General features: G+C 41.0%; 1 protein-coding gene across 3 annotated transcripts in view; it reads left to right on the plus strand.

Annotated features, from left to right (window-relative positions):
- The window catches only part of B4GALT4 (beta-1,4-galactosyltransferase 4), a 36,219-nt gene extending 14,903 nt beyond the window's left edge, over nucleotides 1–21,316 (plus strand). For 2 of the 3 annotated variants that reach the window (XM_034411457.3, XM_034411452.2), the window contains exons 2-7: nucleotides 107–570; nucleotides 2,930–3,162; nucleotides 8,952–9,139; nucleotides 14,466–14,588; nucleotides 20,386–20,490; nucleotides 20,754–21,316. In XM_034411457.3, coding sequence (XP_034267348.2) covers nucleotides 300–570; nucleotides 2,930–3,162; nucleotides 8,952–9,139; nucleotides 14,466–14,588; nucleotides 20,386–20,490; nucleotides 20,754–20,886 — 1,053 coding nt within the window. In that variant the 5' untranslated portion in view covers nucleotides 107–299 and the 3' untranslated portion in view covers nucleotides 20,887–21,316. Of the gene's footprint in view, nucleotides 1–106; nucleotides 571–2,929; nucleotides 3,163–8,951; nucleotides 9,140–14,465; nucleotides 14,589–14,903; nucleotides 14,956–20,385; nucleotides 20,491–20,753 lie in introns of all 3 variants that reach the window. The other variant, XR_015734402.1, reaches the window with a different exon arrangement.
- Nucleotides 21,317–21,814: the final 498 nt, after the last annotated feature.

A 21,814-nucleotide genomic window follows, 5' to 3' on the forward strand; every position in this document is an offset into this window, starting at 1 on the left:
TGTTATTACATTTTGCACCCATTTCTGCTCTTAATTTTGTGTGGGGCTGACCTCAGAGCTATTTGCATGTTAACATATTTTTTTATTTCTGTCTCATTCTGTACAGGTTGTTCCATTTGAAGTTTATTTTCCACTGCTTATTTAGTTAGAACCTTATGAGTTCGAAAGCCAGAAGAAATTTGTCAGAATGCAACATCATACAACATCTTTCTGTAATTTGAGTTTCCTGCTTTCCTGCACTGTGGTAGGACTCCATCAAGAAAAGTATCCAGAGAGAAGCTTCTAATCTATGAAGGGCCATGGGCTTTTGGTCTGCTAGCTGTCACCTCTCCTACAAACTCAAGCTATTGATGCTCATTACCCTCTGCGTCTTATTGATAGGCTGGGCTACTTCCACTTACCTGGTGGATATTTTACATGAAACTCCAGCAGCAAAAGGGATGATTGAAAGTTTCAGGAAGCCAACTACTATTAAGGAGGAACAAATGGAGAATTCAAAGAGGAAGGCCAGGCTTATCAAGAAACTACCCACAGCAATACTCCCCTGTCCTTCTTTGTCTCCCTATCTGCGTAAGTCAATTCACATTTTATTCTTTCTGGAAAAAAAAAAGGGGGGGGGGAATTAAGGCCTTGAGCTAATCTCACCCCTCAAGATGGGAGGGGTCTTTTAAAATGAAAATGCTAAATCCCAAAATGTTCTTTTGAACAGGTTAATCATCTTCTGTCTGCTGGTATTATATTACTGTGTCTGATAGAAAGTCTCTTAAGCAGAAGTGGGCAATTAATTTTCTGAAGGGGGTCATAGGAAAAACTGGGAGTGTTGTGGAGGGCCATGACTACCCACTGGCACCTTCCCATCCAACATGGCCATCCCTGCTGCTACACTGATGCCCCCCCTCCCCCCAAGCCACTGATGCCAGGTGTCCAAAGCCACAAATACTACTGGTTAGACCGGGTCTGCCAATAGGCCAGGTCTGGCTCATGGATTGTAAAATACCCAAGTCTGTTTTTAAGGATTATTTAAATACTTGGGTCATATAGCAAAGCTGCTATTGTTGGATCTTAAATTCCATAATTAACATGACCCAAGGCAATGTTAAGACTTTTTAATATTTGTGTTACTTCCAGTAAAATGTCAGGAAATTCCAACATTTCCTCCATGATCTAAATATTTTTTTTAAAAAAAATATTTATTTGAATTTATTAGCTCCCAAATAGACATTCCACCTATTTATTTCAACTAGCTGGGCTGGCTTGAGTTAAATTTTAAATTGATTTTAAATTGGGTTGTTTTAATTTACGGCCAAAATATCTAATTATTTTAAATTGTTTTTAAATTTTATATGTCCTGTTTTTTACTTTGGCTGTTCACCGCCCTGAGTCCTATTTGGAGAAGGGCGGTATAGAAATTGAAACAAATAAATAAATAAAATAAAAATAAATAAATATTAAAAAGCAACTACTATTCTAATTTAGCAATGTATGGATATCGCTTTAGTAAAAAATTGTAAACTTCACATATTCTGTTGCTTTTGCAGTTTTTTCTTTTGGATTTGAATTATAAAATGCTAGTGTGGAATGAAATTTATGCCCCATTTTAAGTATAATAGTAGGAATTAAGAAGCAAAACCCCCAAGAACATAGGGGTGGGATATCATATTGTAGCTATTTATTTATTTATTTAGAAATGCTTGTAGCTTTCCTCTATCCTGAAAGATTCAGGGCAATGAACCACAAAATATATTGACAAAAATACAGCAACAATAAAAACAGTACAGTTCAACCATAAAAATGCAGGTGAATGACACCTATAGCCGATGGAAAATTCATATTTAAACAGCTAGTGAAATGCAAGAAGGAACAGGGCCAAATGCACCCCTGCAGGAATCATTTATCAAAGTATGTGGCAGTACCACAGAGAAAGCCCATTAGCCTGTTACCCTGCACATTTCACGTGTGTTGTTCATCCTTCCAGTAGTCTGGCTGCTATATTTTTTTGCTGCTTGACTCACATAAACTATTTTTGCAGCAGCCGAGCAAAATGATGATCATCATATGTGTTACTGTTGCCAGAACATTGTTGGCCAGCTGGAGTTTTAATTGACACACATTCTGTATCTGAGCAATGTACCTGGTCCATCTTCTGCTTGATTGGGGAGCCTGTGGTTAGTTTCCATTTATAGCTCATCTTTATTCAAAGATCCTAAAACCCTGTGCATAAACCTTTCCTAATTTATCCTCTGAAAAACAACCCTGTGAGTTCACTGAATGGAAATGGCTCAAAGTCAATGTGCTTTATGGTCAAATGAGAAGATGAAACCCCCTCTTCTTGATCTAACTTGAGTACCTTAGCCATTGCAGGGCATTTGCTCTTAAAAGACTGCACTGTGCAATATATTGCATGAAGAACATTAAAATTTAGTGCACTTCATCAACCTAGACAATGACATGTATTACAGTAAATTCAGCAATTATGATTTGGAAACCATCTTACTTACTACCCATTAGCCAGGGTGCTATGATTTGCTCAACAGGCTGTGCTCCAAAGAAGTCAAGTTCTAGCAAAAATGTAAAGCCAATCACTGCCTACCCCATTCTGTCCCCAGCAAAATTGTGGGTAGCTTACCAGCAGTGCCAATTGTTTATGTGGCATTTATTGTAATGGAGCTGAATTTCAAAAACTGGAAAATTGGATTCTGTAACCATAGGAACTGACCAACAAACGACCTTTCCTTCGCAGGAGGACTTTAAGCAGAGGTTGGACAGCCATTTTTCAGATAGTAATATTGGGCAAAGTTTCAGACTAGAAGATCTCCAGCCCTTTCCCACCCCTTACAGTCTGTGGTTCTATCATCCCCAGTCACTTCCAGGGGCTCTAAAGTCTTACTGTAGTGAGAGTTGTGAACATCAGGCTTGCCTTTTCCCATAGGAGGCCCCAGCAAGCTCATTTTCAGAGCATCTCTCACTCTGGAAGAACTGCAAAAAGAGAATCCTTCGGTAGCCAAAGGGCGCCATAGGCCAAAAGATTGCACAGCTCAGCAACGGGTGGCTATATTGATTCCACACCGCAATCGAGAGAAGCATCTGCTGTACCTGTTGGAGAATCTTCATCCATTCTTGCAGAGACAGCAGCTGGATTATGGCCTTTATGTCATCCACCAGGTGAGTCCATATAGAGTGAGAAAAGCAAAAGCCTCCCTCAAATCAAGTAACTTCTGGTGACTTCATGGACATGTTCAGACAGTTTGTTTGGTAACAATATGGAAATGGTTTGCATTCTTTGGTGATGGATTTTTAAAATGTAATTTAATTTTTTATTGTTTGGCTTTCCAGACTAACCTGAAGTTATTTTCTGGTAATCTCCCACCCGGGGTGGATTCTACTTACCTTTACTACCACTTCGCAGCGGGGCTGCTCTCTTCTGCACATGCGCAGAAGCGTTTTGATGATGTCGGGGTCAGTGGGCGGAGCCTCCCGCCAGTTTTACTACTGGTTCTATAGAATGGTGCGAACTGGGGGCAATCCACCACTGTCTCCCACCCAATACTAACTAGGTCTGACCCTGTTTGTTCAATCAAGAACTGAATGCTACTAATGCCCAGAGATATTTTTAGTGCCCTTTGCTTATTGTTTTTGACTGTGTAATTTTTTTTCAATTAACTAGTAATATATTGGTTCAGGGAAGTCAAATATTATTTCTATAGCTCCATTTACAAAACCAACCCAGAGTGTTACCAGTCCTGAGATGTCTTTGTATGTGTCTGTATTAAGTTTATTTTGTCTTTTGCTGCAAGAGCTTAAAGCAGATTGAACACATTAAACAGAGGAGGTGGCAAATTAAGTTTATGCACCATTGGTAGAGTATTATTGTTTTCTAAGTTGCAAGCCCTAAATGTATATTGTCTTCATTGCCCGTTTGCATCCTGCTCATGGTTTGAGGTCTGACTTCTTTTGCTATAGCTATCAATTCTTGCGCTCATTTTTTTTAAAGTTTGAAACTTTTTTCTTTTGAGTAAAAGTTCTCAGTCTATGAAAGCAAAAGCATTACAGCCCAAGAAGCAATGTACATTTATTCATTAATGTATTTATGGCCAATGTTTTGATGTTGGAGAACTCTTATCAATAAAGAGCTGTTAGTTCAATTTCAAAAATACTAAAGTAAAATCCAGAGTTAGGACATCTGATTTCTCACCACCATATGTGGCTTGCTAAGAACAAACCCTTTCTTACCATACAGCAAGAGACAAATAAATTGGGTATCATGATTTGCACCCTAAACTTACAAGAACAAATTTTCACATTGGATGGCATAAAAATATAACACAGAAAGAAAGAAAGCATCCACTAAGCTTTGTTTGTTCAGTCATTTTTATTGAAAGAGGAGCCAAATGGAAATGATCAAGCAATGCACCAGTGCATTTAATAGTTCTTGGGATACCAGAATTAGCACGTACTTGGGTTATAAAGTGATACAAAACAGACTCTGGCACTCAAGCATTGATGCTCTGGGTGTATTCTCTATGAAGCCATTCAGTTGGAAAATTTGAAGCAAAAGACATGGTTGCTTTAAGAGGTCCCTTGAAGCATGGTGTCCACTAAGTCATTTTGGAGAAGAGAACGTTGGTTCAAGGGAAGACATTTCTTTTTTTGGATCTTCCAGGATCTTGCCTCAGGTGCTATAACTTTATCATCAATGATAAATGAAGAAGACCCTGTAGTTAAGTAGAAAAGACACCCGGTTAATATGAATAAAAAGTAGGAACAGTCCCAAGTAAGGTTAGGAATAGCCTTTGCTTCAGTGGTGAAATCCAATTTTTTTTTTACTATCAGTTCTGTGGGCGTGGCTTGGTGGGTATGGCGTGGCTTGGTGGGCGTGGCAGGGGAAAGATACTGCAAAATCTTCATTCCCATCCCACTCTGGGGCCAGCCAAAGGTGGTATTTGCTGGTTCTCCGAACTAGTCAAAATTTCCGCTACCAGTTCTCTGAACTGCTCAAAAATTCTGCTACCGGTTCTCCAGAACCTGTTGGAATCTACTGGATTTCATCCCTGCTTTGCTTGCTAAGTGCTTTTTCTAAGGCAACTTGAAGCTTTCCAGCTAGCGCTACCATTATTCATGGACAGGATGGTAGAAGTGTTGCCAAAACAATACTCTGGCAGTTTGGAAAAAACTGGCCTAAGGCAGCAATTATGTTCAGAATTGTGTCTGAAACTTTCCTTTAGGGACTGCTCTCCTGTTCCTGTCTCTGCTTTTGTGGCTAGGGAAAACAATTCTCTGTATTAATACTTGCAGATTTTTTCCCTGGGATTGCAGTATCATCTATGGCCCATGATGCTCCATCCAGGGAGATGAAAATGGGAACAGGGTTTCTTTTTTAAAAAAAGCAAAAGGAGCTGACAATATGGCATTAATATGCCATACTTTGATTTTATAAAATCAATTAACTTTGAAAAAAGTTTGAGGAGACTTTACACCTTTCTGTTGTGATCCTCCAGCAGCCTGCAGAGCTGGCAGTGGAGTCAGACAGTGGGAGGCTGGGGAAGAACATGGGCCAGTCCTAGAGTCTGGGGAAAGCTTGGACGAGGGCTCTGCGTCAGAGGCAGAGATGGGCCCAGGGCCATCTGGGAGTGATGCACGGACTCCAGAGCTTCCAGATTCAGACATCAGAGAGGCAGAGGAACAGGAGGAGCCTGTTCCTAGTGCTTGCATGCGCAGAGCTGCCAGAAGGCAAGAACAGTTAAAACTAAAGGGACAACTCGGTAGTAAGGCCTGGAGATGATTGGCCCCTCTCAAAAGGCTTAAAAGAGGAGCAAAGGCACGTGGACCTTTTGCAGGAAAGCAATGTTGTTAATTCTGTTCCCAGTTGGCATCTCTGTTTGATTCTGGACTCCGTGTGGCTTTGCCAAGTAGGTCTTCGGCAGTGTGTCAAGGGAGATAAAGGTTGGTGATTATCCCGAAGGACTTCTCCCAACTAATTGGGACTCAGCTGTGAATGAACGTGATTCACAGCTGTTGCAATAAAAGAGGTTTTGGGGACTACTCGTGTGTTTTAATGTCTCAGGAACCCTAGACCACAACACTTTCTTCATTTCCTGTTTAGTTGCTGATGGCTCTACAGAAGGTCTCTGAATTCTCTTCTGAGTTTCTGCATTCATAAGAATGTATGGGTGCTTGCCAGAGCTGTAGGCCTTTAAGTTGAGAATGAAATTTACCTTAAAAATATAAGGTAGAATTCCATTTGAAAATAATAGTTTCAGAAAACTAAGAGTAGCACGACAATATATTATCAGTTCATGTGTTTTTTAAATGTTCATCTACAATTGTAAAATAAAAGAAAACTAACAGTCTATTTTTAAAACTTAAATTAGAAGATTGAAGCTGCGGTTCTAAACATTAATGAATAGTTTCCACTTGAGCATGGTGGAATTAATTTCTCGATACGTATGACCATTCAGGAAAGATATTTAAAGTTTATTCTTAAACATTAATTTGGAATTGAAATTGTAATATTGGTCATAAATGTATATTTTACAAATATTAAATAATTATGCGATACTACAATTTTTTATGCTTGATAATTCTGGGATGAGAATATAACGTTTAGGTAAAGTATATTTATAGTGTTAGGTAATCTTGGAATTGCTAGTATCATGTAATGATCTGGAGACTTAAATTGAAATGTTCAACATGACACAGGATATCAGTTGATAATCGTGGCAAAATATTTAATTGACAGATTAACTGGTCCACCAGTGAAGTCCTGTGAGTATAGTTCAACCTTCCCACTGTGGGGGCTCTCCAAATATGCTACCATATGGCTACTGGCCTTGTTGGTGGGAATTATGGGAGAATTGAACACATCTGTGGTTATTGGATTAGACAAGCTGTTAAAGTTTATGCGTGCATTTGATCCAAGGCTTTTATGCTCATCTCCCTGAATTAAGAGGATGGAAATGTGCATAATCTGTTTATTTACTGATGTTATATATTGTGTTTTTTCCCCAAGTATACAAATTGTTTCATAATCTGAAATAATAGATTGCAAGCCAAGAGACATGGCACAAAAGAAAAAAAGAAGGAGGGAAGAGGAAAAGAAAATAGACAGATTCAGTTCTCTTGTCGTGTCAAGAGAGCATAAAATGGCTGGCCTCAAATTTTACTGATCTTAGCCCAGTTGATTAATACTGGGAACTTGAATCCCAGGTCCCCAGATTATGGGAAGGCTGCCAACTCCAGCAGGGAGTCATAAAAAATGGAAGCAGAGAAATATATGGTTATATTGAGAAACAGCTGGTAGAGGAGAAGTTCTCAGGCTGAGAGTTTCTGTATTTAAGAAATGCCTTGACTGCTTTACTGTTTAATCTTTTCTATCTCATATCTAACACATATCTATACAGACTTCTTAGAACCTTAGCCTTATTTGACCTGGGTCTGCTTGCCCCTTGGATTTTGGCTGTGGGTAAACATTCTGACCCCTTTGAATTGGGATTTTATCAAACACTAGAATCTTATCCAACAGGTTTATAATCTGAGTTGGTTATTCGTTCAATTTATATGGTCACCATCTCTTCAGGATGATTCTTAGCAGCTAACTGCAGTTGAAAACCAAGAAAATGCACTACCTGAGTTTCTTCCCCAAATTCCCAAAACTTTCACCTTAGACTGTCTACTGTAGACCTCACCCCATTCCTAAGAGGTCTGTAAGGGCCGTGCATAAGCGCACCAGCGTGCCAACCGTCCCTGTCCTAGTGTTTTTTTTAATTCATATACTTTTCATGTATTTATAATTATGCTTACACTTGTATCTGTCATAAAATACATGCTTGATGAAATAAATAAAAAATAAACACAATAATAAATACATAATCGGTCACCAGTATAAAACCCCAAACCCCCATTTACATAGCCATCCCATGGGCTCTGCTACATGTTCCAACCCTTATGCTTGGTGATGTCTTCAAGGCCTTACAAAAGATCAGTAGGGTCAGGATCAATCTGACTAAGACATTGCAACCTCAGACAGAAAGAGATCTTCTGGCAGATTTGAGAGGAAGAGTCAAATAGAAATAGGTCCAGCTGCCCTGGGTTTTGTTGGAGGCAGCCAGGAGAAATAGAGGTGTCAGCCTCCGCCTTTTCTGCTTTGGCTGCCATAGTAACGGGAGGGGGGAGAGCTAGGTAGCATGGGGGGGGGGAAAGAGTGCTGGAGGAAAACGAAACCGATAGTTAACCCACCGGACTGTATCTTTGAAGCTGCCGTCGGGCCAACTGTCGTGGCATTCCTGATTGATGACGCTGCCAGACGTGTGCTTCCACCTGACCCCTGGGAGACCTTTGGATTGGATGATTTACGGTGGACAGTGGGAGGGGATGCTTTCTATATGCAATTTTCGCGCGTATTGCCTTAGATTCTGCTTTCCTTTGGTTGCATTCACTTCATCTTCTAGTAAAAGTACCTTTCTCTATAAACAATGGAGTTTGAGTCATTCTTTCCTGGACTTTGAAGGAAGCACACCTGACAAGAGGTCTTCGTTGTATACCCATGCAGGGTGTTGATTGCCTTGACTTTTGAAGGACACTGTGAGAGTGCTTGATGTAGATAGAATAAGCTGATGTATATTTATTGTTTGTAGCAGAGGTGGGTTTCAGCAGGTTCTGACCAGTTCTGGAAAACTGGTAGCGGAAAGTTTGAGTAGTTTGGAGAACCGGTAGTAAAAATTCTGACTGGTCCCGTCCCATCTATTCTCTGCCTCCTAAGTCCCAGCTGATCGGGAGGAAATGGGGATTTTGCAGTAACCTTCCCCTGGATTGGAGAGGGAATGGAGATTTTACAGTATCCTTCCCCTGCCATGCCCACCAAGCCACGCCCACCAAGCCACGCTCACAGAACCGGTAGTAAAAATTTTTGAAACCCACCACTGGTTTGTAGGCTGATCTTTATTTATTGTTTGCAGGCTGGCAATGCCAAGTTTAACAGAGCAAAACTTCTAAATGTGGGATACCTGGAGGCCCTGAAGGAAGAGAACTGGGATTGTTTTATTTTCCATGATGTGGACTTGCTGCCAGAGAACGACTTCAACATTTATGTATGCGGCAGTCAGCCAAAACACTTGGTAGTGGGGAGAAACAGCACAGGTTACAGGTAAGAAATAATGTGTTACTAAATGTGTTTTTATGTAATTCAATATATCTATTGAGTTTTATTTTTGACCCTGGTTTGCTTGGCTTTGAAGTAACAAATCTTGCTGTAGCTAAATTTACTAAATGTCACTAGTTCTCTGAATTACTAGTATTGTCCAAGTTGAATCAATGTAGAAATTAGTGACCTAAAATGAGGATTTTCCAATTTCATGCAAACGTCTAGATGCCCCAAACTGTATATTGATTTAATGGATTGCAAGAATAACCTTGACAGATAAGAGGAAGAACTGCAACCTAGATAATGGTTTGATTAGAGATATCCAAAGTCCAAAGTCTTTTGGACTCAGAAATGGTAGTGGAGAAAGTGTCTGTGAGACATAATGGTGGAGGAAGAGGAAACTGCTTTCAGACTTCCAAAATTATATTACCATAATCTTACTATAGAGGTAATATTATGGATAGTATTGTTTTTCTGGTCTGGACTACCTTGGAGGTCTGACAATTTCATGGAATCCTTATATTTTTAACTGAAGACTAGTTAATAAAAATATATATAAGTAATGAATAACAATTCCATAATGCATTGAGGAAAAAAGTTTTTGCAAAAAATTTCAGGTAGATAAAAATAAATAATAAAACTCTTCACTTTTGCCATACACAAAAAGCCTTACTTAAGTAGATGTCTTAAGATAATGCCTGGAATCTGCCCAAATGGGCAAAATTTTGGTTCTTTTCAGGTTTTTTTTACTTTATCTATAATCGTATCTAGCATGACACTCGAAGAAGCCTTAATGACTCACATCTCATTTGTTAGCTCGTGTAAGATTTTCTGTTGTTCACCTATTATTATTTTAGCCCTTATACTTAAGTAAACAATAAGTTTTCTTTTTTTTTTTACTTTCAATCAAATAAGTGCAGTACATTCATTTTTAGTAATGAAGGTATTTGAAGCTAATGAAGATGCTGAAGACTTTAAGTGGAAGAATATAATTTTCTCATGACTACCATAAATGAAAAACTTCTTTTGTAAACATCTTCTCCAGCATTTAGAAGAATAAATAGGACACATGTATAGTAATCTAACCAAGGTAAAATTCCAGCAAAGTGTAATCTTCCACTGAGGCTCTTGCCTTGAATTAGAAGTAAATCCACTTAATGTCTGCCATTTTGTCTCCTTTATAGTTTTACCAAAATCAGTATTCCAAACTTCCTTTAATCTTAGGGATGAATCTCCCTTTTCTAATTGCAATGATTAATTTTGTACCATCAAATCAGTGTGGACTCTTAACCATATAGATAGATTTTTGTAAAATAATCTGTCCCTAACTTGGCCCTTGAGCTCTTCCGAGGCACCCCCATTACCACTGTTAAGCCTACCCAGGTTGTTTCTGGCTGTCCTCTTCTCTTTTTTTCCACCTTTCCCAAGCTCACAGCCTTCTCCTGAGACCTTTGCATAATGTGTCTTGAGTAGGGCAGTTTGAGCCTAGTTATTCATACCTCAGGTGTGAATTCTAGATCCATTTGTTTGTTTTCTTGCCTGTAATGGTTTTCTCAGGAATCTTTTCTATCACTAAAGTTCAAAAGAATCAATGCTTTTTCTATCCTACTTCTTAAAAGTCCAATTTTCACTTTCACCAGTGTTGCAGGGAAAATAATTGCTTGCACTGTTCTCATCTTTGTTAAACATACACACATTAGAACATCTGAATATGTTTTCCAAGACCTTCATGGCTGCCCTTTCAAGCGCTAGATACTGGTATATTTTTTGACTACTTGTTCCTTTACTGTTGATGGTTGATCCTAAAAGCAGAAACTATAATGTTTATCAGTTACATCTTTTCATTGTCAATTACAAGGCTATTATCTGATCTTTGTAATTGTAGTCCCATTTTTTCCATTGTGGTCCTTGACTTTTATTACTAGAGCTTTCAGATCCTTGCTTTTTTAGTTTCCTGCAGTGGTGGGATTCTACCGGTTCGGGAGAACCGTTAGGTCTGACTTTCAGCCGTGAGCGAACCGGTTCTCTCTTTCTTTGAAATGGGCCCGCCCACCCGCCCCTGCGTTATACTCACCTATATTTCTGCTTCCAAAGCCCAGCTCATCAGGGCGGCAAAATGGGTTGCCACTCCTCAGCTGTTTTCCTTGCTCTCAGCAATGCAGAAGTTCAATTTTTTGCAAACTGCATGCACAGTGCATGTCTAGCGCGAGCTCTCTCAGCAATCGGGTTGTTAAACCGGTAGGATCCCACCACTGGCTCCCTAAGTAATACCATCACCATAACACACTTTGTTGATGTATCTTCCTCTAATTTTAAAAACACGTGTTTTCTTTCAAATTCCTTTAATATATTTTCAGCGTTTAGATTGAATAAATAAGTGGAGAGTATACAGTCATCTCTCACTCTTTTGCCAGCCTGGACCCTGCCTTTCTCACCATGTTATTTCCAGAATGTGACTTCCTAACCTCTGCATAGGCGTCAACATTTTTAACATTATTCCTTTTAATTGTTTCAAATAGTTAAATATGAATTTTCTAAAAGTGATATAATTTTGGATGTGCTCACCCCTGGATTCCTGAAAGGGAAAAAAAAAAATATTCTGGATTTCACAATTAGATAGTAACCACTTAGTTAACCACTTTCTAAAAGGTGAGAAGCATTTGGCAGCATTTATAGCATCTGTTTCTACCTGGGATTCAGGGATTCAGGGAGATTCAATTGCAGGCCAATGTAATTCAGGTGGCAACTTTTTTTAACAAAGGAGGGGAAAGTGCCGGGTCATCTGAGCTTCCTGTCTTCTGATCCATTGCTGCCACCTACTGCTCTATGATGGTGTTTGTAATAAAGTATGGCTTAAATTTTTACTTGTTCCATTTTGTTTTAAAATAATACACATATTATTATGTTCTATATTGGCCAGAACAGAACGATGGACAGATCCCACATCCCCTGTCTTGTACTTTGACATTCACTACTCTGTTTCACTTTGTATGGTAGGGCTCTAAGAAATACATAGATACTTCTGAATTCAGGTATGAAGAAGACTAGAAAACTCCTAGTTGTTTGCAAAATAGGTTCATCTACTATTCCATGGAACAAATTATGCTGCTTACTGGTCCACCTGTTATTTGTTATTTGTCACTGTTCTAGGCAACTTGGTTGTAATTAATTTTTGAATCTTTTGGGTTAAGCACCAATTTGATGAGGGACATATTTGAACTTTGATGGGTGCACTCATCATTTATCATAATCACCACCCTTCATAATCACTCACGTACTAGAAGATGAGTAGTTGTCAACCTTGCAGCATTTCCACCTCCTGTCATAAAGTTATGGATATGATAGGACCTTGATGGCGAACCTATGGCACACGTGCCACAGGTGGCATGCATAACCATATCAGTGGGCATGATATGTCCACTGGCGCGCATGTGTGTGTTGGCCAACTGATTTTTGGGCCTTCTGGGCCCACCAGAAATAGGGAAACAGTCTGTTTCCTGCCTCCGGAGGTCTGGGTAGTGGTGGTAGGGAAGGCCCGTTTTTCTTTGTCACCTGGCTCCAGATCCTCTCTATGCATCTGGGGAGGGCGAAAACAGCCTTTCCCACTCCCTTGGAGGCCTGAAACGGCCCATTTCCCAATTCCCGGTGGGACAGGAAGTGACATTTTTTGCTGTCCCCAGTCTCCAGAGACTCCTAGAGAGGCTCTGGAGTTGGAGGACAGCAAAAAATGTCACTTCCTGTCCCACCAGGAGTTGGGAAATGGGCCATTTCAGGTCTCCAGAGGGCCTCCAAGGGAGTGGGAAAGGCTGTTTTCACGCTCCCAAATGCATAGAGAGGATCTGGAGCCAGGTGAGAAAGAAAAACGGGACTACCAGGCCATTGTGTGCCAGGAGCAGGGGGAAGGGGGTTGCGTGCACATGCGCAGGGCGGGGCGCATAGAATTATGGATGTGGGCACGCACATGCGCTAACCTCCCTGCCCCCCCCCTCCTGGCACGTGATGGCAAAAAGGTTAGCTATCACTATGATAGGGGTTTCAAGGATCATCTTGGCCAGTCCTCTATAATGTGTAGCAAAAATTTTGTTAGATGGTTGGTTGACTTAATGTGGTAGGCTCATGCGCGTATGCACAACTCCCTTGGAGCTTTGCACACTTCAGTTCACAGGCGAAGCTTTAGTCGGGTGAGCAGTGGGCACTTGCGCCTGTGTGTGAAGCTCCATTCGCACGAGCTAAGGGTGCTTAAGCGAAGGGGACTTGTGCTCATGTGCAAAGCTCCATTTGTGCGAACGAAGCTTTGTATGTGAGCACAAAGGCTCATGCTAGTGGAGCTTCAAGTGCACAAGCATGCATGTTTGCCCATCACTCGTGTGGCCTGGTTTTGAACAGGTTGCAGTCCGGTGTTTGGGGACCCCTACTTTAGAAGAATGTTTTGTTTTGGGAAAGGAGCACTCACTATAATCCGAACCAGCCCCACAGGGCCTCTATATTACCACAATGGATTAAGCTAACTTGTTAGTATCTGCTGACTTTAAAGAAAGAAAGCCCAACCAGTATCAACTCCTTTACTTTTCCTTTTTCTCTACTTGCTACTGAAGTAGGTAAAGATGCATAATTCTTATACCTTGATTTACATGATTCTCCATTGGACTAGCCATTATTCTAAGTCAAGAGGTACTTTTTAAAATGTTTTAAATTGGTTTGTTATTGTTTTAATTACGGGGCCAAATTTATATATATCCTTTTAATACTATTTTAATGTTTGTAATTTATGTTTTTATTTGGCTGTACACCGCCCTGAGTCCTTAGGGAGAAGGGCGGTATATAAATTGGATATAAATAAAATAAAAAATAAAAAATAATTTTTTTTCAGGGTAGAATGAGTCAGAAGTGAATAAATTGAATCAGATAGACGAACCACCTCCTTGATCCTATGATTTAGTGAAAGTGAATCTCATGCCATATGGAATTAATCAAGGGGCTTCAAAAGGCCCCTTTCCCCAGATTCCCAAAAAGAGAGATAAATTAGATGCAGGTGCTTAGTATATGAGTTTAATCCACCAGTTCAGAATAGGTTCATTATAATCCCAAAGGGTAATGAAGAGACTTGTCATCATTGTCAAAATCAACGTGCAGTGCTAGTTGATGTAGTAAAAGCCCCAAATCTTTGACATACCTTTTTTGGGAAAGCTTAGGAAAATGTATTGCTGGGTATTGCTGCTTTTTTGTGTTTGTTTTAAAACTTGGACTTCTGCAAACTTTCTGTTTTTGATAAATATGTAAATGCCATTTTTTAAAAATAACTTTCCTGCCCCTGCATATGTGTTCATAGGTTGCGTTACCAAGGATACTTTGGCGGTGTAACTGCTCTGACAAGGGAGCAATTTCTGAAGGTGAATGGATTTTCAAACAACTACTGGGGCTGGGGAGGAGAGGACGATGACCTCCGAATCAGGTACATTTCAATCAAATGCAAAGTGGGTGGCACGGATTGTGGGTGATGGAAATCTTTCCTGTGGTATGACTCACATTTTGTTAAGACAATTTATCTTAAGAGAGTCTGGAAACCGAGATCAGAGTTGGCATGCAGGAAGCTTAATCAGAAATAGGAAAGTGTGTCTTGACTTTTTTAAAAACTGGAAGTCCACTCCACTAACTAGGATTGCCGCACTTATATGAAATAATTTTCTTAGCACTGCTTGGCATAACCGCAAACAACCTTCTTGTTACTTGTTTTTTTAATCACCCCTCTGTATTTGGATTATTTCAGGTTTCTTCTTCCATGAAGCAGCAAGAAAGTAATGCTGCCCTCTTAGTGGAAGGTGGGAATCATTCAGCAACAGATAAACAATAATCAAACCATTCAAAATTGTGCCAATGTATGGGAACCTACGATGTAACTGTAGGTCTTAGGCTTGTTCTAGTACCTGTCTGCACATTACCATAATTGCCATTTGCAGAACAATACAACTGCAATGTATCTGCTTTGGGGTTTAACGATACTATTAAGAGACAAATGTTCAAACCAACTTTTAAAAAATAAAAATAACGCTTTGAAGGCTGTCTCTGGCTTTTTGTGCATGTGCTTCTGATGAGCATGGACTATTCATGGGGAGACAACAAGAGACAGCCTTCAGAACAGTTGTGCAAGGCTTCTGAACTACCTGAGCTCTGGTAGTCCAACCAGAAGGATCTCATAGACCTAGATGAAAAAACAAAGGAATGTAAGAGTAGAGTTCCAGTAAAATGAATAACAATTATAAAATCCTTCTCAGGATCACATCAGAAACATCTGATTTTTCTGATTTTGTTGGCTCTGCTTGTCAGCAAATGTAGCATTTAGAATTGTTTCATTCTGTTTGTCTTTCTTTCCAAAGGTCAACAGAGCTGGGTTTTGCAAGAAGATAAATACTTAGCATTCAGAGGAACAGACAGTGCAGTCCTCATTTTTAAAAGAGACAATGCTAAAGAAGTGCTATGCTAGAATCAAGAATGCTTTGTTTGCTGTGGTCTGTTTTTCATTCTATAAATTGTGATACCAGCCTCTCCTAATCTGGTGCCTTGCAGTGTTTTGAAATTATATCTTCCAAAATTGCCTCAACGTATCTATATAATACTTGTCTCGCAAACACTGGACTAGATAAGGACGCTTCCATCATCCTCTTTTAGTCAATCCATTCCGAGTTAATTTGCAAACGATCAGTATTCCTGAAATTAATCCAAAGTCTTGGCCATTGAATCTTCCTGCTCAATGTAGCAGTCGATTTTGAAACATCCTCCACAGAGAGTTATCCAATCTGTTTGACAGTGTCAGTGACAAGAAGCAAAACATCTCCCTGTGGAGATGGTTCTGTTCTCAAACATCTGGTCTCTGTTATATTTTTTCTGTACAATCAGCGGCAGTCTTCCTTCCTGCATTCTCTCTCCTGTAGCCAGGAATAGTTAAGGACAAGACCATGATGTTCATACAGGTAGTCCTTGAGTTAAGACCAGAATTGGGACCAATATTTTTGCTGCTAAGCAAGGTAGTGTTAAGCAAATCACAAACATACATAATTCTCCTTCTCCTCCTCCTCCTATTTTTCCTATAACAGCAACACGTGAAGTAAGTTGGGCAGAGAGAATGTGATTGGCCCAAAGTCACCAAGCCACTTTTCATGCCTAAAGTGGGATCAAAACTATAAATCAGTTCCTGGTTTCTAGGCCAGCACTTTAACCACTACACCAAACTGGCTCTCTGTCACTGTAATTAAGAACTATAAAACAGTGGCTACAATCCTCAACTCTTGTAGATGTCACATGATGAATCCTATGGTTAATGATCAAAAGCCCCTGTGAAGCCTAATAGGGTCACAAAGACTGCCCTTCCCCACTCAGGTCATCCACAGCAGCAATCGATGCAGTAATATATGATGATATATTCACTGGCTTCTTTCAACTGAGCCCCAACTACAGACTTTTCACCATCCCTTATGGTCATAGTGTAGGCTTCAGCATAGGCTTTTGCTAATGATTGGTTCACTTCCTTGTTTTGTTTTCCCCCCCATTGCTTTAGGCAGGTAAAGATGGTTGGCAGGTAAATAACATCTAGTATGGCAACAAGTCTCAGTCACTTGTGATAAGCTAAGAAAACATAATGCCTGCCCAGATTTCAGGACTTATTGGCCATGTTAGATAAAATGTGCAGGAACAATTTCAATGATTAATTATTTATATATGCGGTCTATTTTGCTTTTCCTCTAGGACCTGAAGGTGGCATGCATAGCATTCCTGCCTTCAGTTCTTCCCATAGCTTTGCAGAGTGAAATGGGATAAGAGGTAGTAACAGGGTGTGGCTATTATGGTTAAAATGGCCTTGAACCTGAGTTTCCTATGTTCTAGCCCAGTACCTATTCCATCACACCACAATGTAATATGAATTATTCTGCTCACTATTGGCAGTATTACATATATTGCACATGGTTGCTACTTCTAGGGAAAAGCGGTTTCAAAGGCAAATTTAAAAGGCAGAAAAGTAACATGCATGTGAACAATTTTCCCTGCTCTGTTTTCCATTCTTTACAGGCCTCTTCTTTCATTTTGTTAAGAATAAAAACTCATCTGGAATCCTGAAAAACAGAAAATCAGCTGCAGAGTGAAGTGCAGGAACAAATTAATAGGCAGTTTTCTCTATTTCACATCCCACTCAAGCTATTTCACTTTAGAAGCTGCAGCAATTGGAGAATTAAGATTAGGAAAGGCAGTTCTGAAATAGATCAAAAACTCATCTAGTTCAGGAATTTATTTCCAAGTTGACAAGTATATAAATAGTTGCATTATCCTACTTATATATCCCAGTGATTAGTACAAAGTACCTGATTAGTAGTTGTGATCAATAGCCTTATCCTCTATTATTTTAATGTTATTAAAACTCTCTGCTTTAATTGCCATCCCTAGCAATGTATTCCACGGATTACAAATTCTTTATCTACCTTCACAAATTTCCCATAATTCAGCTTCCTTGAACATTGGTTGGGGTGCACCGAGGGAGAAAACTTTGATCTTATCTACCACTTCATCAGCATGAATTTTTTGTATATAATTCAGCTGTGCAAATTTGGTATTTGACTCAGAAGAGGTACTTTGGAGCACAAATGCATCATCTAGAACTCATTAAAGCGGTTGTATATTTCCAAGATCACTTGGCTGCTGTGAACGCTTCCCCAAAGCAGCATGATTCTGGAAAAAGGCATTATTTTAATGAATTACAGCTAGATTCAAGGCTTGTATTCCTGTGTATTCTGATACACTCTTCCAAATTAAACATGTAGTATTAGTCTTAATATGCAATTGCAGCTTGTACTAAGATTGTCCTTCCCTGAAGCAAAATTTTATTATTTTCATCCATTAATCCAGAAAAGTGCCATAGGATTTTTCTGCCTTCAATATAGGACTTTTGGAGAGAAGGAAGTGGGATTCATGAAAATTGTGCTGTTTCCACTTTTCAGTGGCAGTTTATGTAGTGCTCATTCTGTGCTTGCTGCATTCTCATTCATATAGCATTATAGTTAGATTTAAGGGAAGTAAAATGTGCAATTTGAGAAACAGCCTTTATTCTAGAGCTGTGTTGGCGAACCTATGGCACTAGTGCCGGAAGTGGCACGCAGAGCCATTTCTCCGGGCACGAGGAGCCATCGCCCGTTGTTCTTCTGAGTTCCGGTATGCCGGCCATCTGGTTTTCATGTGCATGGGCATGCCGGAAATTGGAAGAGCAGCTGCCCATTGCACATAAGCACTCCAGGAAAGCGATCTTTCTGTTTCCAGAGTGCACATGCGCACCGGCCAGCTGGTCTGGTTTCTGGCGCGCATGCAAAGACCAGCAACTGGCACGTGTGCCAAAAGACGCAGAGAGGGAATCCTGGCGGTCACTTCCTAAGGGAACAGAACAAGGTAAGCCAGGGATTCCCTCCCTCCCTGCCTGCACAAGCTACTTGCGCGGTCCCAAGCCATCCGGACCACCGGTGGACCAGCAGCCGGTGAGGGCGGGGTGGTGGTCGGCTGCCTGCTCAGATGACCCCATGGCCGCCATCAAAGCGGGCCGAGACGCCCCTCTTGGCTCGCTTCACCAGCTCCGTGGGTCGCTTGGGATGTGTTTTTCCTGCGCAGCCGCACCGCCCCAGAAGAGCAGCAGCAACGGTTGCAGCTGCAGGGAGAAGGGAAGAGTGACCAGCTGGCTCAGGTGCACGGGGCAGTATTTGCTGGCAAGGTGGGCAGCTGCTCAGCCCGTGGCTCCTTTCCTGGCATATGGCCAGAGAGCCTGGCTCAGCTGGCAGCACAACAGTGGGGGTCGGGTGGGGGTACGCGCTACCTGTGGTTGGGCCCATCGCTCAACCCCTACCACTCCTGCTGCCACCCAAACCCATTGTTGGGTTCAGGGTCGCAGCAGAACGAGCAGCCAAAGCCTGTCTCTGCTGGCGCGCCTGCCTCTCCTCCCCTTTCTTGGAAGAAGAACTGTTTGCCGGCCCTGGGCACCCGAGAGAAGCGCTGGGTGGCTATTTTGAAAGGGGCGGGAGCGGTTTATGCAAGCCTGAGCCTCCTCGATCGGGGCGCCTCCCTGGGAATTGCTGCCCAGCCTGGCCTGGATGTTTGGAAAAACAGTACACTGCTGGAAGGGGAAGGGGAGAGGAGGGGCATTACCCAGAGGCCAGCTGGCAGATAAAAGCTGCAAGACTCTGCCGTAGTTCTTTCGGGTGAGCCGTCCTCATGCGGCTCTAGGTCCGTGCCCAAACTGGCCCGAAAGTGGCGTGTCACCTCACACCCGTGAGATATCGGCTGCTCTCGCCAGTAACTGAGCCCACAAATTGGCATGGTGGGCTCAGTTACCAGTGAGAGCAGCCACCACCTCGCTCACTCCTTCTCATCCAAACTTCCGGGTGTTGCTCTGGTTCTTTCCGCCATAGCCGCACAGCCTTTTCTTCCAATTCTAGCTATGCCTTGGCATTCACAGCCGCGGCAGCCCAGCACTGCAGTTCCCCTCCCTCCAACCAGCAGCCTCTGCTCGCGTCAAGGAGCTGGCGGCCGGGTGGGAGGAAGGTGACGCGCCACTTTCAGACCAGTCCGGCTGGCGGGTGGGTGAGCAGGCAGCCCACAGGGAAGAGCGCTGCACTGGGTGACACATCTCCCGGGTTGTCGGCTGCATGCGGGGCCCAAGATGAAGGGGTGAGCTTCCCCGGTCAGCACATTGCACTGCCGAGGTGGCAGGGCCGAGAGCGTTGCCACTGGCTTGGGAACAGCTGTCTCGCCAGGGAACGGGCCAGTAACTGGATGTCTTCCGGTAAGAGGCGCGCCAGCCCTCTTGGAAAAAGTGGGGGCACATGCGTGGCGGGTGCACACATGTGCAGTGCGGGTTGCAGGTGGACATGTGCAGTGAGGTGCATGCGCATTAAGAGCATGGTGGGGGGGTCATGTGTGCATGCGCAAATGGGGACCCCATTGCATTATGGGTGCTGGCCCACGAGAGCGCGCATGGGTTCGCGCGCTCGGACTTTTGGCACGCAACGTCAAAAAGGTTCGCCATCGCTGTTCTAGAGGTTCTCTTCTTTTCAGGACTGGAATGTTGAGTTCATGTTCATGGTTGCTTTCATGTGTGCTTTCCTAGTCATTATCAGCAAGCACAATGGCCAGGTAGCTCTCCATCTTATTCTCTATTCTACCATAATGCTTGCACTTCACAACTTGTCATTACTCACAAATTGTCACATTTTTGTTTTCAGGGTTGAAATGCAGAAAATGAAGATAATCCGACCTTCCCCCAGTATAGCCAAGTACACTATGATCTTTCATACCAGAGACCAAGGCAATGAGGCAAATGGCCAGAGGTGAGTTAAGCAAACGGTGTCTATGAAGCAAATTCCATTGAAGGGTATAATTGGTGATGGAAAAAATTAGACTGTGGACTGTGTTCCTGATAGATACAGTATGTTTGGGAGACACTGTGTATATCTGAAAATGGATGGATTGAAAACAAAATTGCTTATTATACAGCCTCTTGAGGTGCATTTTAACTATGTATTTTAATATGACTTAATATGACCTATTTTTTCTCTTTCCCTCCTACCTCCCAACATTAAAATCTCCTCAGAATGAATCTCTTGCGTCAGGTGTCTCAAGTATGGAAGACCGATGGGCTAAATTCGTGCTCCTATAAACTGCTTTCAAAAGAATACAATCTTTTATATACAAATATTACAGTGGATTTTGGAAGGCAAACTTAAGTTTTCATAACCATTTCTTATGGCTAATAAATTTTATTCAAATGGACAAAAAAAAATAATGACTTGAGCTACAGCAGTGAAATATTTCATTTTCTGTTGGTGGATACTCAAGTTCTTTACACATGGAATGTTTTTAAAACTGATAGATTTGTTAGTTACTTTTGAGCTATAAGACAACATTGAAATTAAAGACTTTCTTTGGATAAAAGTAATCCTTTGTAAAGAATTCTACTGAGCATTTTTTTGAAATGAAGAGATATAAGAACAATTCAAGTTAATTTTTCAATGAAGCAAGACTTTTTTTCAATCCAACTTTTTAAAATGTCTTTTTTTCAGTTGAACTGCTCATCATATTCTAAACAGGAGTGATACATAATTTTTTTCTTAAACAAGGAAAAAATAAAACTCTGAATAAAGTTTAACATCTGTTGATCTCAGTTTTCATATTTATCCAAATGTTAGTTTAAGAATGTGAGAATTTACTACTAAAAGAAATTGATTACTCTCTGCTTTTCATTTTTCAAAAGGTAACAGCCAAACATTTGCATAGAGTACACAAGTAGATAAATTGATATTAAAATGATAGCATACACCTTTGCAAGGTTAGGGTGCAGAATGGTCTTAAAATACAGTGATTCTTCTTCAGGAGGGAGGGGAAAGCTGGGAGACAATTAGTGCAACTAATGAATATGAGATCTTAGTACTAAACATACAAACGGTCCTATGGTTAAATGTGAAACCTCATATTTTTTTAAAAAATGAGCAGAAAAATAAATTGTGTTCTAGCTACTCAAAGTCAGATTATTTTTATATTGTCAAGGTGGCTACCACATAAATTTGAAAGGCAAACAATCATTTTCTCAACTGATTTACAAATGGACAGAGGGAAATAGATTCAACATTGGTGCTTTGAACAAACAGCAATCTT

The sequence above is a fragment of the Pantherophis guttatus genome, chromosome 5 (assembly GCF_059756535.1).
Source record: "Pantherophis guttatus breed Tessera chromosome 5, ASM5975653v1, whole genome shotgun sequence".
Classification (NCBI taxonomy): Eukaryota; Metazoa; Chordata; class Lepidosauria; order Squamata; family Colubridae; genus Pantherophis; species Pantherophis guttatus.